Genomic DNA, 17,289 nt, shown 5'->3' with positions numbered 1-17,289 from the left:
AGATTCATTCCTCATAAAGCTCAGGTTGCTCAGGGCTATAGAGGGTTTCTCATTAGGGAACTTTTTGCAGTGCTGTTATTGGCCGAGCTATAGCCGTACGGATCCAAGGGGCCCTCTGCCACATAAAACATCCGTATTCTAAATTATGGATGACCTGTTAGATTTTTGCATTGGGGCTCAGGAGCTTCATAATGCAACTCTGGTTGAGGGAGGACAACGAATGAGGAGAATGACCGGGGAGAATATTTCCATATGTATATATGGCAGCATGTGGAGGTCATGCAGCTCCTTGCTATAGAGTCATACAACCTCTTTGCACTACCATATAGAGATGTAGATCTATAGATAACACATTTTGGGGAATTTTTGATGCTGAGTTCTGAATTACTGGATTTTTACAGTGAATTTGAGGAGAGCACCTACTGGGCGTAGGGAGTCTAATCGGCCATGCAATGCCCCTATGGGGAAAAAAGTATGGAAATTAACTCGTTCCAAAAGAGAAAAGCCTGGCGCCACCTATTGGAAGGCAGCTACTCTATAAGTCACTGTTTGTCTCTTTATATATTTAATTTTACTATATTGGAAGGGTAGGTAAAGTGTATATGGAATTACCATTATTATTCTAAAGCATCAAACCCCATTTTTCTCCGCAGCAACAGATCATTCTACGTTGGTGAAGTAATTGCGCTCTGACTGATCTATTATTTTTTTTTTCCTCTGTTTTCCGAAGAAGTGAAGCAGATGTCTGTCTCAGAGTTAAATGATCTTTTGGAGGAAATTGAGATGGCCATTAAGGATTACTCGGAGGAGCTGGTGCAACAGCTGGCCTTACGGGATGAGCTAGAGTTTGAGAAAGAAGTGAAAAACAGCTTCATCTCTGTCCTCATCGAAGTGCAGAACAAACAGAAAGAGCACAAGGAGAATGTGAAAAAGAAGAGAAAGCTCAAATCGAGCAGCACACAGAATGGCAAACAAGAGAAGGGTCATCTGCCAGGAACGGTAAGGGTCTAATGTCTGCCAGGCTACAAAGCGAATGTCCATCCAAAGCCAAGATTTCACATTTGAATGGTATTTACGTTGAGCTAGGCTTTACCAAGGATCATAGGGTGCTGGAGTCCATGTTTGCTGTCTCATGGGAGGTGGTCCAGCTGGTTGAGCTCCTCACTTGCGGTAGCAGCATGGTGTTATTAGGGTCCTTTAACACCACCGATCGGCGCTTGTTTAATTTTTATGTGCACACAATATGTGATCAGCTGACAGTTAAGCAGTTGTTTGTTTGTCGGCTGATCACTGGCACCTCTACAATGGGAGAAAGATCAGGAGCAAGTGTTTAAAGTTCTGAATTTTTGCCTCATCATATACTTGTGTAAAAGAGCCTTAAGGTGACCCAATAGTTCAAAAAATTGAAATTAAGTGGGGAACAACCTGGTCCCCTCCTTTTTGTCTTCGCAGCTGTAGCTCCATCAGTTCTCGGGCACCTCTTTATTCTGAGATGGTCGCTCCACATCTCAGACTTACCTGGTGCCTACTGTGCTTTAGCTAGCCCACGATACTTCTGATTGCCCTTTGATTGGCCAGCACTGTTCACATCAGCAGTGCTGACCAATCCAAGAGCAGGCCTGGACAAGCAGGAAGTGTCTTGGACTGCCAATGCACAGTATGCATCAGGTAGTCGAAGACGCAGGGTGACAATCTTGGATGACAATCTTGGCAGATCTACTGCTGAAAAGATGAATAAGTGGTCATCATGTGTCTTATTATTAGGGTTGTTTCGGGTATAGAACTTTTGATACCCAGTCGATACTTTTGTCCCGGTATCGATACAATACCAGGATTTGCCTTTTATCGATACTGGGCTGTGCAGAGAACATGAGCGCGCTGCTTGTAGCGCGGCCATGTTCCCTCAGCAGCATCGGGAGAAGGAAGCAGTCTCTCCCACCGTGCTGCTGCCGCTGTCACCAATGAGAGCGCAGAGGGGCGGAGGAGGGGAGGAACGCACTGCGCCACCAATGCTAAATAACGTTTAATACATTACCAATACATTAACCGATCGGAGCCCCAGGATTACACTGCTGGTGCTCCGATCAGAAGCTGCCACTGCCACCAATGAGGAGGTGAGGGGACTCTGTGGCCACTGCCACCAACAATTTTAATACTGTGGAGGACGCACTGCACCACCAAAGATTAACGTTTAATATACAAATACAGGGTGCTGCGATCCGCGGCAATTAACCCCTCAGGTGCCGCACAGTATTAAAATCGTTGGTGGCAGTGGCCACAGAGTCCCCTCACCTCCTCATTGGTGGCAGTGGCAGCTTCTGATCGGAGCCCCAGCAGTGTAATCCTGGGGCTCGGATCGGTTACCATGGCAGCCAGGACGCTACTGAAGCCCTGGCTGCCATGGTCAGCTCCCTGCTGCTGTGTGGACAGAGCAGCAGGGAGTGTGTAAGATCCTATTCACCCTAATAGAGATCTATTAGGGTGAAAAGGACTAGGGATTAAACGATCCCAGGTTCTACCTCTAAGGGGGGAAATAGTTATTAAATAAACTGTAAAAAAAAATACACCAAAATAGTGTAAATCACCCCCTTTCTCAATTTTACATATAAAATATATAAACAATAAATAAAATTACATATCGCATGGTCCGAAAAGTCCAAAATAGCGTTGAACACTGTAAAAGAAAAAAAATGATATATTTTTTTCTTTTTTATTTAACTTTTTTTTTGTCACCTTGTCCCCCAAAAAATAGGATAGGACTGTTGTATTATGAGCCGGACATTCCATAAAATGCCGAATGCACGCAGCTTCTTTTTGGCGTTTTAATTTTTTTTCGTGTGGTATCGAGTATCGCAATACCTTTTTATGGTATCGAAACCGAATTAAAATTTTGGTATCGAAACAACCCTACTTATCATACCATGGTTAATGGGATTATATATTATTTTTTTTTTGTTTCCCCTCGAACTGGAAAGTTGCTTTAAGGCAGTGGTCCTCAACTCCTGTCCTCATGGCCCACCCGCCGGTCATGTTTTTCAGATTTGCTTAGCATAATGTTAATAGTGTCAATTAGGGTTGTCATGATACCAAAATGTACTCGATACCATTAGATACCACGCAAACAAAATAAAACGCCAAAAAAGCTGCGTGCATTCCGCATTTTATGGAACGTCCGGCCCCTAATAGAGCAGTCCTATCCTATTTTTGGGCGGGACAAGGTGACTAAAAATGGCGACTCGTGCAGTTTTAAAAAAAATTAATTCTGTTACGGCGTTCACCCCATAGAAGATATTTTTTTATATTTTAATAGTTCACACTTTTTCGGAAGTGGCGATATGTAATATGTTTTTTTTATTGTTTGTAAATTTTCTATGTAAAATTGGCAAAGGGGGCAATTAAAACTCTTAGTATTTTGGTGTGTTGTTGTTTTTTTTTTTTTTTGTTTTTTTTTTTTTTACTTTTTATTTACTAACTATTAGCCCCCTTAGGGGCTAGAACCCTTGTCCTATTCACCCTAATAGAGATCTATCAGGGTGAATAGTACTTCACACTCTCCCTGCTGCCCTGTGCATAGTACACACAGCAGCAAGGAGCTTACCATGGCAGCCAGGGCTTCAGAAACATCCTGGCTGCCATGGTAACTGATCGGAGCCCCACAATTACACTACTGGGGCTTTGATCGGAACTGCCACCATTGAAGAGGAGGCCACTGCCACCAATGAAGAGGAGGGGAGGGGACCCTGTGGCCACTGCCACCAATTAATATAACAGAGGGGGTGGGGATGTGCCTGTTGCCACTGCGCCACCAATGATACTAATACTGGGGGGGAGGGCGCACTGTGCCACCAATGGTTAGAATTTATAATACTGGGGTGGTGCACCGCGCCACCAGTGAATGTAATTAATTAACACATTAAATTAACTCCTCAGGTGTGGCACCTGAGGGGTTAATTGCCGCGGATCGCATGCCCTGTTATTGAGGCCGGTTGATGGGTCTGTGATACCGTCCCCGGCACCTTCTGCCTGTACTTGAATTAATGTGTTTTACATTCATTGGTGGCACAATGGCCACAGTCCCTCCCCTCCTCCTCCCTGCTATCTCCCCACTGGTGGCAGCTACGTCACAGTGGGGAGGGGAGGAGGGACTCCCTCCTTCTGCACTGTGCTAGTGAAGAGAACATGGCGCGCGCTGAGAGCGGCGCGTGCCATGTTCTCGATCTGATACTAGGCTGCGCAGCAGCACAGCCTAGTATCGTTAAATAGTAAGACTCGGTATCGTATTGATCCAGGTCTAAATGTATCGATTGGGTATTGATACTTCGAAACCCGGTGCAACCCTAGTGTCAATGCATCAGGATTGACAACAGGTATTCATTCTGTGGGATATTCTCAAATCATGACGAGCAGGTAGGCCCCAAGGACTGGAGTTGAGGAACACTGCTTTAAGAAATAAAATACAACTTCCCATGGCCAGAATGGAGATAGGACCTGACCGCCATGCCTCCATATAGTTACAGCAGGAAAGCTAAACTGTTGGGTTACGTTCTCTCCACAATTGGGGTGAATGTTTGATGTGGATGGTGGTAAAATCTCCCAACCAATAAGTCTAAGTTGTCCATAGATAACGGCCAGGTATATGCCGGTATACATATATACATCTGGTCGGTATATGTCCAGGGCGACTATGCTGTTCAATACAGCTATGAAAAACATATTGTTTGATTACTGTATGGTGTACGTTATTCTAATAGGAGCCACTTACTGAAGTGAGACAACCCCTTTAATATGCGATCAGCCATGAAAATCCACCACCGGACATTCTCCTGTGACCTCGGCTGACAGCTGATTTTGCCAGGAAAAGACGTAACCAGATATATATTTTTTCCCCTGCTGCCTCCACTAACTGGAAGATAAAGTAAATGTACATTACATATGGTCGTCATGTAATAATCAGATGGATTGCTAGAGCAAGAACGGCTGCTTGTTAGCTCCTTGTGTGCGGGATTCCCCTTTATGACGTTCATATACCGTAATGGAACATGTGATCTAATGGCCCAGGTTTACTAATCCTATAGATGGTGTAAGCTTAGTCAGTCTATCTAGACCTGCACCAGGATTATTATCACAGGGGCCCGGGCTGGATGATGTGGTGCGGGGATGGACACTTTTCTCTGACTCTGCGCCAACTATTCATTGGCTTACTTTGAGACAGATTTTTCCGCCAGAATAGTGGCCCTTCCCCTTTCCCATGAAGCCACACCCATTTCCGCTAAGCCACATCTCAGATGTCAGAAAAAAGTGTAGAAACCCTACATGTGCCATATTTGCACCACTTTTTGGACACATTGTAGGAAAGCCTTCTAATAGCTTCTGTCATAGCCTGGATTTATTGTACCGGCATTACAATAGTCAATGATTTTAGTTTGCCGTACCATTATATCGCTGCACTGAACGATTCCCACTATTTGCAGTACTTTGATGTTAACAAGCTAGCCATTCATATTTGCGAAAAATGTAATTCTCTGACGTGAATTTGTCTTTTGAGAAATGGCCGCATCCCTTCCGGCTGAATGCTGTCCTGCTGTGAACTGAAACGACCTGAGGCGGGTGTAAAAGAGGACATGCGCAGGGACATGCCGTAACATGCAGATCTGTGCAGGATTATTTTCCTGACGGATCCAAACTCAACCCGAGCACGCCCTCGCAGAGCGCCTGTGACCCCGTCTGATGTAGTAACTGCTTGCATTCCCAATGTAATCACCATTCTGGAGCATCTATTCGCATGACTAAATGTTGCGCCGTTCCTTCATTATTCCTACTAGAAGTTCTGAATGAATTACTAGATCCATCTGCGTCTTACCAGTCGGGGGCAGCAGTGATTGGATAGTGTCAGACTGTACGGGGGCACACACCCACTTGTTAACACCCAGCTGGACCTTCACTGCAAACTGTTAGTAATTCATTCATATCTACTAGCAGGAATAGTAAAGGAATAGCATATCCTAGAGTCATAAGAATAGACGTTCCAGAATTGCTAATAGGAGGAGGGTGTAGACGGGTCAGGAGAGGGGACGGGTCCTCTAACATTCACTGTTCAGTATGTTGTGTTCTTGGCTATCCTCTGTTTAACAGCTTACTAACCTCCTCCTTTCTCTTCCTTCCTTTACTGCTTACTGTGCTCCTAGCGGTTCAGTATGGAGGGCTTGTCAAACGTCATACAGACTAGCTTTCGCCAGACTTTTGGGAGTTCGGGTGGAGAGAAACAGGTGCCAGGATTTTCTTTCTCCTCCTGTCTATCTTTATAACTTGATTATGCTCTGCTCACTGTGGTTAGTTGTACTGTATGTAGTCAAAGGCCTGTCCACGAATATTCGGGTAGGTGGTCGTTCTCTGTGCTCAGTTTCCATAGATTTTCTGGTATTGAGAACACAAAACGTGATGCCAAGACTTCCTACACAGTCGGGTAGGTACTAATCCTGTAATGGCTTTCTAGACAGACAGACACTTCTATTCTGCAGCGCTTTAGGCTACTTTCACACTAGCGTTTTCTGGGGATCCCTCATGGATCTGCAAAAACGCTTCCGTTACCATAATACAACCGCATGCATCCGTCATGAACGGATCCGGTTGCTTTATGTCTATGACGGATCCGTCTGGAACACTATTGAAAGTCAATGGGGGACGGATCCGTTTTCTATTGTGTCAGAGAAAACTGATCCGTCCCCATGGACTTACATTGTGTGTTAGGACGGAGCCGTCTTGCTCCGCACCACATCGCGGACAGAAAAACGCTGCTTGCAGTGTTTTTCTGTCCGCGAAGGGATCGCAACCAAACGGAATGGAATGCATTTTGGTGCGTTCAGTTTTGTCCCCATTGACTATGAATGGGAAGAAAACTGAAGCGTTTTCTTCCGCTATTGAGACCCTATGACGGATCACAATAGCGGAATTGAAAACTCAGTTGTGAAAGCAGCCTAACGGACAATTGCATCAGGCTATCCCCAATGGGGCTAAGTCTAAGTTCACTATCAATATGTCTTTGGAGTGTAGGAGAAAACCGGAGTTACCCCTATGAGAACGCCAATCTTGATAAATCTCCCTCTATGTGCTGCCACCAAACAATGAGATCATGTCCCTCAGAAAGATCAGATAACCCTGTGATCGAGCATTTGCTCATTGATCGGGTGATTGATAGCACATTAAGGCTACATTCACACGTCCGTGGTGTGTTGCGGACCCACAAATTGCGGGTCCGCAACACACCAGCCCGTCACCCCCATAGAAATGCCTATTCTTGTCCGCAAGCTGCGGACAAGAATAGGACATGCTCTATCTTTTTGCGAAGCTGCGGACCCAAAATCGGGGCCGCGCTCCGCAATTGCGGCTGCAGACAGCACACTGTGTGCTGTCCGCATCCATTCCGTCCCCATAGAGAATGAATGGGTCCGCATTCAATCAAGAGGAGCTGGGCGGGCACAACACTGGACCTGGGCGGGATAATGGGTGAGTGGACGGAGCCTCTAGGTGCTGATTTTACTCCCACATAGCACCTAGAGACTCATTAGCGTTAGAAACATACTGGTATGTAGTGCTGACATTAGCGCATCGCTATATCAGTCAGCTACATAACAGTATTTCTGGTGGTAGAAACCCTTTAATGCAGTTTTTCAAAAATTAAGTTACTTTACCGGAATACCCCTCTAATATAAGACACTTACTAATGTATTGTGATTGTCCATATTGCCTCCTTTGCTGGCTGGAATCATTTTTCCATCACATTATACCCTGCTCGTTTCCTTGGTTACAGACCACCCTGCAATCCAGCGGTGAAGGCAGTACTTGCACACCGCAGCAAAAAGCACCATCTCCGCCACCAGAGTCCAGCACTTTTTCCCATAGTGTGCAAGCACGGCCACCATTGCTGGATTGTAGAGTGGTCAAAGCCATGGAAACGAGCAGTGTATAATGTGATTGAAAAATGAGCGTGTAATAAGTCGCCATACGCTCATTAGAAGATCAGGCGGTAGTGTAGCGGGTTTCTAACTATTTACTACAGCATTGCTCTGTGTAATGTGAGCACTTTCTAACGCTAGCTATTCCACCGTCAGTCGTCATTAGTACAAAATCTGCTTGTCTGATACAGCCCTAAGGCTATATGTAATGTGTACAGTACTCTTGAATGTTGGGAGCTTCAGTTTATGATGTCAGGGATAGGATGGTCCAATGACAATTTTTTTTGTTTTGTTTTGTTTTTTTTGCGGTGCGGAGGCACGGACAGAAACCCAGCGGAAGCACTCCATAGTGCTTCCATGTGGTTTCGTGCCTCCATTCTGCACCGACCTTCCGGATTGCAGACCCATTTAAGTCAGTGGGTCCGAATCCGTGATTCGGGGTGCAATATGGGAACGCATGGGGAATGAGCCCTTAGATGCATATGCTGACTCTATTTGCCCCCAGCGTTCACCCGCTTGAAGTGAGGAGCCGACACTAAGGAGGAGGGAGTTCCGGCCCAGCAGTCATGTGACGCGGGGTAGTGACGTCAGCAAACAGCATGAGACTACTGAACTTCCGGACTGCACGTGTGAACGGCAGCAGATAGACTAAGCATATGCACCTATGGGACATAGCCATGAATATATTTTTTTAGTCCCCGGATACTCCTTTAAACATTTCAGATTGAGATTATTTTATTTTATTTCTGCCACACTTTTTGAGACCCGCTACAGAACAATACTTGTCCCTGTTGGAATCTTGGGTGGTACCAGGGGCAAAATCTAAGCTAGCCAACCTGTTTACTTCAATCTCTTTTAGGGTACATCCACACGGGGGCGTATATACTGCAGATTTTCTACCATGGTATTGCAGGTGGAAAATCCGCTGCGTCGTCCATAAAAAAAAAATAAGCGTGTGCAGATTTTACGCTGTGGATTACCACCTGCGGATTTCACGTTTTGCAATGCATACGGTAAAATCCATTTTACCGACATTACTCCTGTCATTACTACAGATTACTAAACATTTCTCGGGACACCATGTGATTAGTTTTTTTATTTTTTGACGAGTGGCGCTTTAAAAAAACAATTGGTCCAAAGAAGGCGGCCCATTTATGAAACCCTGTATTTTTCCGAGCTACGCTCCATACCGTACCCGCTACCAGATCTGACTGTAGCCATTATAGCCACAAAATAAGTATCGTCCACAAGTCTTGCTGCCTTTGGTTAATATTGTAGTAAAAACTCTGGTTACATTGTCTTGTGGTTATTCCCAAGGTACCTATACATAAGATTACTACAGAGGAGCTTCATTATATTATTTTTTTCTTTTCTATCCTGCCTACATAAAATTGTGCCTTTTATTTTTTGTTACAATGTGTTACGTTGCAGCCCCAATCATTGGCGTGCATTTCCTCCCATCCATGTAAAGTAAAATGTGTTTTCTTCTCTCCATATCTGCTACTGCTGTTATTTCAGGACTAAATGAAAAGGACACGTTCTAGGGCGACTTGTTATATTTGCGGGATAAGCATTTCCCAGTATGGTACAGCGTAATTGAAGCTGATCCTGCAGATTTAGTGCCAATTACCAGGTAGACATGGCCATCTGGTTTCCTTCAGTGTCTCTGGTTGTAGGGCAAGCAGAAAACCTTGCATGCACAGTTCCTACATGTACAACATGCCATGACCCCTGACATGCGCAAACGGGAGATAAGCTTGCCCTCACGGTTTGTCAGTCTGCAGGGTTTTCTACATGTTGCGGTAAAAAAATGGAGGGGATGTCGAAATTATGGAGAGAACGCAGGTATTTCATTTCCTTCTGATTTCCGCCATGTTTAACTGGTGAACAGCTGAGGGCACAAGACTTCTATTTCTTAGAAATAGTATTATTCCTGCTGCAGACAGGGTGAAGGGGGGAGGCTCCTGCTTCAGCCAGCTGTCTTACGGCCAGACTCGGGATAGTGAGGAGGGATCATTGCTGGAGCAAAGAGACCAGAATTCTTTGTGAATTTCTCAGTTTTACCTGTAATATAGCGCAAAATATTATAAAATGCGTTTACTTTTCTTTCAGTTGAACACAATACACCCTATTGACTGTTCCCTATTGTTATATAAAGTGAATATTTGCAAGGGTTTTGTAAAAAGTTTTTATTTATTTATTCACAGTATTTAACAACTGTTATTCCATATGAAAAGAAAAATGTCCCTCCTTCTGTTGAAGACCTCCAAATACTAACTAAAAGTAAGTACGGATAAATGAAATTCTGTTTGTAGCAGGTTCTTAAAGGGGTTGTTCAGTGTATCATTTTTAGGGGGAGGCTCAGAGTGGGTTAAAAAACATAAAAAAGAGTAATACTCGCTGTTTCCCTTTTCCGATTCTCACCAGGTTCATGCAGGAAATGCATGATTATGCATGCTCAGCCTGGCACTGGCTGCGGTCAGTGAATGACCGAGCAGGACCAGCAAGCAGAGACCCTGATAGGTACTGGAATGGGAGCATCTGGGAGTTTGTACCCTCCTGAATAGTGTTGAGCGAACTTCTGTTTTAAGTTCGGCGTCTAAAGTTCGGCTTCCGGTTAGCGGAGAATCCCGATATGGATTCCGAATTCCTTTTGTGGTCCGTGGTAGCGGAATCAATAATGGCCGATTATTGATTCCGCTACCACGGACCACAACGGAATTCGGAATCCATATCGGGATTCTCCGCTAACCGGAAGCCGAACTTTAGACGCCGAACTTAAAACAGAAGTTCGCTCAACACTACTCCTGAATAATCACTTTTATCTTTATATATATATATATATATATATATAGCACTATATCTTTATATATAGCACCAACTTATTCCACAGCGCTTTACAGACTTGATCATCACTCACTGTTCCCAGCGGGCCTTACAAGCCTAAAGCATGTCTTTGGAGTGTGGGAGGAAACCCACACAAACATGGGTAGAACATACAAACTCCATGCAGATGTCTTTGGTTGGTTTCGAACCTAGGACCCCAGGACTGCAAGGCACCAGTGCTAACCACTGAGCTCCGAACTGCCCAATTTTCTGATGGATGCGCCACCTCACGATGTTCTGACATCTCATTGATGCATCTGAAGGTTTTTAATGGTGCACATACCCTACAGTTGCCTTAAGTCACACAATTTCCTTTGTTTTCTGTTTAGAAAAACTTAGGAAATTTTGTAATATATAATATTGAAGAGCATCTGATGGAATTCGACATTTCATGCAGTAAATGTCTAGTGTTGCTCTCAGTAGGTTTTTCCTCTTGGTAAGATGTGATTGATGAGCGCAACCTCTGTCAGAGCATAGGCTGATAATAATGCATATTATAAAGCGGTATAAATGGGAATAGTTTTAATTGGTTGCTTAGCCTAGGTGGTATAAATGTGATTTATATTTCCAGTTCTCCGTGCAATGAAAGATGACAGTGAGAAAGTCCCAACGTTGCTAACAGACTACATTTTAAAAGGTAATACCCTTTAACGCAATCAAAATGCATCCAATGTGAAAGCAAGTTGATTTTTGCAAACTATATTCTAGATCAGGGATGCCCAATCTACGGCCCTCCAGCTGTTGCAAAACTACAACTCCCATCATGCCCAGACAGCCTACAGCAGGGCATGGAGGGAGTTGTAGTTTTACAACAGCTGGAGGGCCGCAGGTTGAGCATCCCTGGTCTAGACTATAGTTTGCAAAAATCATACAGAATGATAATCGGCAAACTCTTATACCCCGTTGGGTGTTGGTGTTTCCTTTGTCTTGGGACAATCATTCGTTCCCTAACCCCACAGGACTAACATGCACAGTATTGGCCGATATCTTATATCCAGTCTAGTATGATCATTGGCATAATGTTTGTCCATTTTCTGCATTTAGTAAATTTTCACAATAATTCTTAGTATAAATCCAAGTGAGATCCTTCTTGAAATTTAGCAATCCCTACGTCTCTTCTCATCGCCTCCCTTGATAAACTGTCGTGTGACAGGCTGTCTCATTTCTCTGCTCTCATTAAAGAAGGAGAATGCATAATTAATAAAAAGGAAAATCTAAACCTGAATACGTTAACCCTCTGGTGAATTTTCAGTTTTTTTTATCTGATTTGATGTAAATCACCAACGTCTCGGAGATATAGAAATCCAGTTCACTATATAGACATGCCACGCACATGGGTATGGCACAGTCAACTGCACAGTCATACGCAGTGCAAGCTGTGCATCCTCATCACTGTCGTAATGTGAGTGCGCCATGCACTATGTTAATGCATTCCTCCCTTGTTTTTACTGCTTGTAATGTGCCGTCCGGGTTGGGATGCCAACTGTTGGCATATCTCTATATACAAAACCCTTAGGATTAAGGGTTTATATGCCTCAATAGAAAAAGTTTGGCGCAAGTAAATGTGTATCATATTTTTAGATTCTGAAATTTGGTTCCTGTTCAGATTGTCACTTCTATTTTTGTCAATATTTCTGTGTCTTTATGACTTAAGCCGCACACATGAGAACTGTCTTTACAGATTATCCCCCCCGCCATACACATACAGGTTTTGTGAATGGGAGAGTGAAGAAAGCTGGTAGACACCACTGGCAACAGCTTTTCTGCCTGAGATCACAAGGATTGAGTAGTTGAAGTCAAACATGCCTGATCCTTCTTGACAGGGCCAGGCATTGTACAGATTTTTCCCTGCCTGGCCCTGTTGATCAAAGCATAGAGGGCGTGGCACTTACAGAGAGAGCTGAGCCTCTAGGTGTAATGACAACGCCCACATTGCTCCTAAGGGCTCATTTGCATATTTTAAAACTTAATTTTTCTCAGCAATGTGGGCTCATATGTACATGGGACCAACACAGACAAATGCCTTCAGCTGCTAGATGCACATGTAACAGGTCAGCCAGTGTCATAGGTACAAATCTGCTGATAGATGCCCGTTAACCCCAACTAGAAAAATGTGTTTAGCATAAGTACATGCAATTCACTGAAAAAACGATACAAAGGGTCAATGACCTTTTAAGAGCTAGTTTTATACATTTTAGTATTAGTTGCTCATTAGGTACAGGAACATATACCATATGCATTGATTTATCCTTTAAAGAAGAAGGCCCTCAAATTTTTATTCTCTGACCTGCTAGAAAGGTACATGATGTAATCTGTGGTGAATGTAAAAAAAAAAATTCCGGTGACTGTGTATTTGTGAGTTATAACCTCCCTTCTGATCCAAAGCTTTGTTATGTGACCAGCAATCAGACTTTCCAAATAACACAGCATCTTATTTGTGGACAGGAAGTCAGTTTCTCTATGTATTCCTATGGGAGCCTCACTCTCAGTCTCATAGGAATGAATAGAAAAGTAACTGGCTTCATGTCCTGTGTCGGAGATCAGAGTTGGTCACATGTCACAGCTGAGGATCAGAAGGGAGATTATAACTTGCAACAGGTCAGAGAATAACATTCTTTGCAGGAGCTGTACTTTAACCAGACTTCTCACACGGCATAATTTTGGACTCCTTTGAAGTCTCTTGGTGTTAAGTGCCAAGCATATCCTCAGTGCCCACCGAAGTTCATGGAGTCAGCACATCATCATAAGCACTTAAAACTGCTAATTTAAGCTTTTTAGGGTGTAAGATTAGGAGTACTGGTTTAATTACCTTTAAAAGAAGCCATGCTTGTATCTTAAAAAAAATAAAAAAGGCAGGATTCACATATCCAAACTCTGTATATGTGCCCCAACCCGATCATGGGTTTAATGACCTAGACTCACAGTATCAAAGGGGGTTGTGGTGCTATGAGTTTGGATCATTAAAGCCATGATTGGGTCAGGTCACCCATCTGGAATCCAGTTGAAGACCTTGGAACCACCCCTAACACGCATGAGGACTCTGCACCTCGCTTTGTGTTTTCACCTCTGTATGTTCTTCTGTCTTTTCTTTCACCTGACTTCTCTTGTTTTTGTGTTGTGCTAGCCCTGGTGTAATACTGGATGGCTATGAGGTTTGTTAAGGTGTGTTACTGAGTCTATGAAGAGCATGTCTTTAACTCTTTATGTTGGATTACCGATATTCTTCTGGAATCCAAATCTGGCGGTGCATAAACCAACCAATATTGGGTGATATTTCATAGCTTTTCCAATAAACATTGATCGCCTATCCACAGTCTAAATGTGTGATCAATTGGAACTCCCACCCATTACAAAAATGGGGGTCCCAGAGCTCCTTGTTTGAATGGAGCAGTTGTGCACGTCTGACCACCTCTCCATCTCTATGGCACTGCTGGAGATAGTCGAACTCTATACTCAGCAATCCCATAGAAGTGAATGGAGAGGTAGTCACGCATGCACACCATTTTAAAGGAGTTGTGCAGCCAGTTTATATTGATGACCTATCCACAGGATCGACTCCCGGAACCCCCTGCTGATCAGCTGTTTGAAGAGGAGGCGACGCTTGTAAGAGCACTGCTTCCTCTTCTAGCTTGCAGCGACGGCACACTGTATTTACAAGTGCTCATCCCATTGAAGTGAATGAAACAAGCACTTGTAATTACACTGCTCTGCCGAGATGAGGGGCGGTGTAATCTTGAAAAGGAAGCAGAGCCTTTCATACGTGCTGCAAGAGACGGACCACCACCGATCAGATATTGATGACCTATTCTGTGGATAGGTCATTAATATGTACTGGCTGCAGAACCCCTTTAAGGGCTTATGTTAAAACCAGTTGATTCACATTTTTATTGCATCAGTAAATGGTATGGTATATGGGGGGGGCGGCGGCCAAAATTTAATTGCTAATTTCTATTGAGGAGAGAGTGAATGTAAAAGACATGTCCTTGCTCATGGTGGTCATGTGTAGTATTAAAGTGGTGCAGTAGGTAAGTGTCCTGTGTGGTATACCTGTTAATTTCTATTAGTATTCACTTTCTTAAACTTTCTGTATAATTCTGCTGTTTTTCCCCCATTGCAGTTCTGTGTCCTACCTAATGGTTCCTGGCTGCCGAGGAGGTCATCTCTTGTGTATAGGATGCATTTTCCCTGGATCATTTCCACTCCGTCAGCAGACCTAGTAGCTGAATCTGCATTCATCAGCATCCCATTTCTATGCGTCAATTGGTATTTTGAGCATGTTGATATAAGTACCCAGCTGTTCATGTCGTCTGTGATAGCAAGTATTATGGGATCCCTATCGTAATGGTGCAGAATACAGGGAATGTGTGTCCCATTCCCCTTTCACAATCGGGGCATGCTCATCCTAAAATAGTCCTATGTGCAACTTCAGATTAGAACAAATGTACAGTTTTAGCCTGTTTTTATGTGTTGAATTCTATTTTTACAGTAAGTACAAGCAAAAACAAAAAAGTCACTTTTAATGGGTGGAAAGACGGACGTTTCTTATTATTATTTTTTCAAATAGATTTTGATGGTCCGCTAGCTCAATGCAGTAATATGTTGTATTTTGTCTATTGTACAAAAGGGATCATATACAAATTGCACTGATTGTATACACACATTCTTCTGGTTACAGAGTGCAGTCATACTAAAACTGTAGGTCTCTTTAATTTTTTAACATTTATCTTTTGATGTGATGGCCTGTGTCTTTAAAGGCTATGGACACCTTCGGGGCAATTTTTATGATTGAATTTTACTAATTTTGGGCTAAAAATAATTTTTATTAAAAATGTTCATCCATTTTTGATTTGCAGGGGTTAAAAAAAATCTGTCTGTTTGCAGAGTATCACTTCTCAGTCCTGTCAGCTGACAGTTCATGGGAAGCCTGATAAGAATAAGTGTTTATGAGAAGTGTTGTGTGGACTTGTGTTTTCAAGTTTGGCGTACAAGGTTCGGGTTATCCAAGAATCTCGTTATAGATTTCGCTACCACGGACCATAACGGAATTCGGAATCCATAACGGAATTCGGAATCCATAACGGAATTCTTCCATAACTCGAACCTTGTACGCCGAACTTGAAAGCAGAAGTTCGCTCATCCCTATTTATGGGGTCAACAGAACAGAGATACGGTTTCACGTGAGCGGTCAACTGACCGGACTGAGAAGTAACATTCTGCAAACAGAATGATGTTTTAACCCTTATATCGCAAAAACGGCTGAATTTTTTTTATTTTTTTTAATAAAGACTAGTTGAAAGAATTATTTTAGCCCCAAAAGACAATCTTAAAAACTTGACCCAAAGCCTTTACATTAAAGCTCTACCATTGATTGATTAATTTTGGCTATATAGTCAGCAAATATAAATTCTAGATCATTTTGTAGTTTTCTTTTGTTTTTCAGTACATTGTATTCAGTTAATAAAATGGTGATATGTAGAAATCAACACCAACTGCTGTTGACAGATTGTGTTCTATCTTATTTGTGTGAATACCTACAGCTAGACTCTTTAACATGTGCTTAGTACCTGATGCAGGTTTGTGCATGGTTTGATTAAAATAAAAACATCTAGCATTTGCATCAGGTATTCATGTGTTAAGGAGCCAATCTGCTTGTTGATGGTTTCCATGTAGCAAGATTCGATTTTTAAAGAAATGCTAGCTTTTACATTTGCTGACTGTTAGAGAGGTGATGCACACAGATGTTTTTGTGACAATATACTATACAATGCTATTTGTCTGTTGACAGACATTGAAGAAATGATGTGTATGGAAATATTTCATTTATAACCGCTTCCTGTCCCAGCACTGACTAGTCACATCCTCATAGATTTTCTGTGCGGACTCGAATAGCCGTCTTCCTGTTCCTCCTCTCGCAGCGTTCCAGTGCTCCCCCTCTCCCTGTCTTTTTGTCGCTGACATCAGCCTTGGCAATGGCCAGTAATTCCTGAGCTAATACTTGGTTACCGGCCGGCGTTTACCTAGAATAACCCCTTCAATGCTGATAACTGTGCCGACGAGAGGGCTCCCTCTGATGGTATCGACAGCCTGGGCTGTCCAGAAGTATTATGTTAGGAAGATTTCCGGTCTCCGAATAGGATTTTAAACAAAATGTTAAAAACAATTATAAAAAGTATTTTGTTAATAAAAAATAAAAAACCTGTGAAGCAAGCAAGGGGAAAAAAACTAAACATTTTTAAAAATAATTTTAAATCAATAAAAGTTAATAAACAGTAAAAAAGCAGAACTATTTTATAATATGTTCATTACATTGAATAGTAAACAGAAAAAAAAACTAGTGTCGGAATTATTTTCCTGCATTTTTCCGTTATAAAAAGTATTTAGCACTTTATGCAGCCAAAAATTATTCCTAAAAAATCTTTAATATGACCCATGGGACATGATTTCATCCTGT

The 17,289-nt window shown here is 42.8% G+C and overlaps 1 protein-coding gene across 2 annotated transcripts in view; it reads left to right on the top strand.

Annotated features, from left to right (window-relative positions):
• Positions 1 to 17,206, top strand: part of FEZ2 (fasciculation and elongation protein zeta 2) — a 44,545-nt gene extending 27,339 nt beyond the window's left edge. The window contains exons 5-8 of one of the 2 annotated variants that reach the window (XM_040429598.1): positions 731 to 999; positions 10,160 to 10,235; positions 11,410 to 11,475; positions 14,956 to 17,206. In XM_040429598.1, coding sequence (XP_040285532.1) covers positions 731 to 999; positions 10,160 to 10,235; positions 11,410 to 11,475; positions 14,956 to 14,972 — 428 coding nt within the window. In that variant the 3' untranslated portion in view covers positions 14,973 to 17,206. Of the gene's footprint in view, positions 1 to 730; positions 1,000 to 10,159; positions 10,236 to 11,409; positions 11,476 to 11,905; positions 12,070 to 14,955 lie in introns of those variants that run through there. The other variant, XM_040429599.1, reaches the window with a different exon arrangement.
• Positions 17,207 to 17,289: the final 83 nt, after the last annotated feature.

This window comes from Bufo bufo, chromosome 4, assembly GCF_905171765.1.
Source record: "Bufo bufo chromosome 4, aBufBuf1.1, whole genome shotgun sequence".
Lineage (NCBI taxonomy): Eukaryota > Metazoa > Chordata > Amphibia > Anura > Bufonidae > Bufo > Bufo bufo.
Note: the sequence above shows the minus strand (reverse complement) of the source record. Positions and strands in the feature narration are given on the sequence as shown.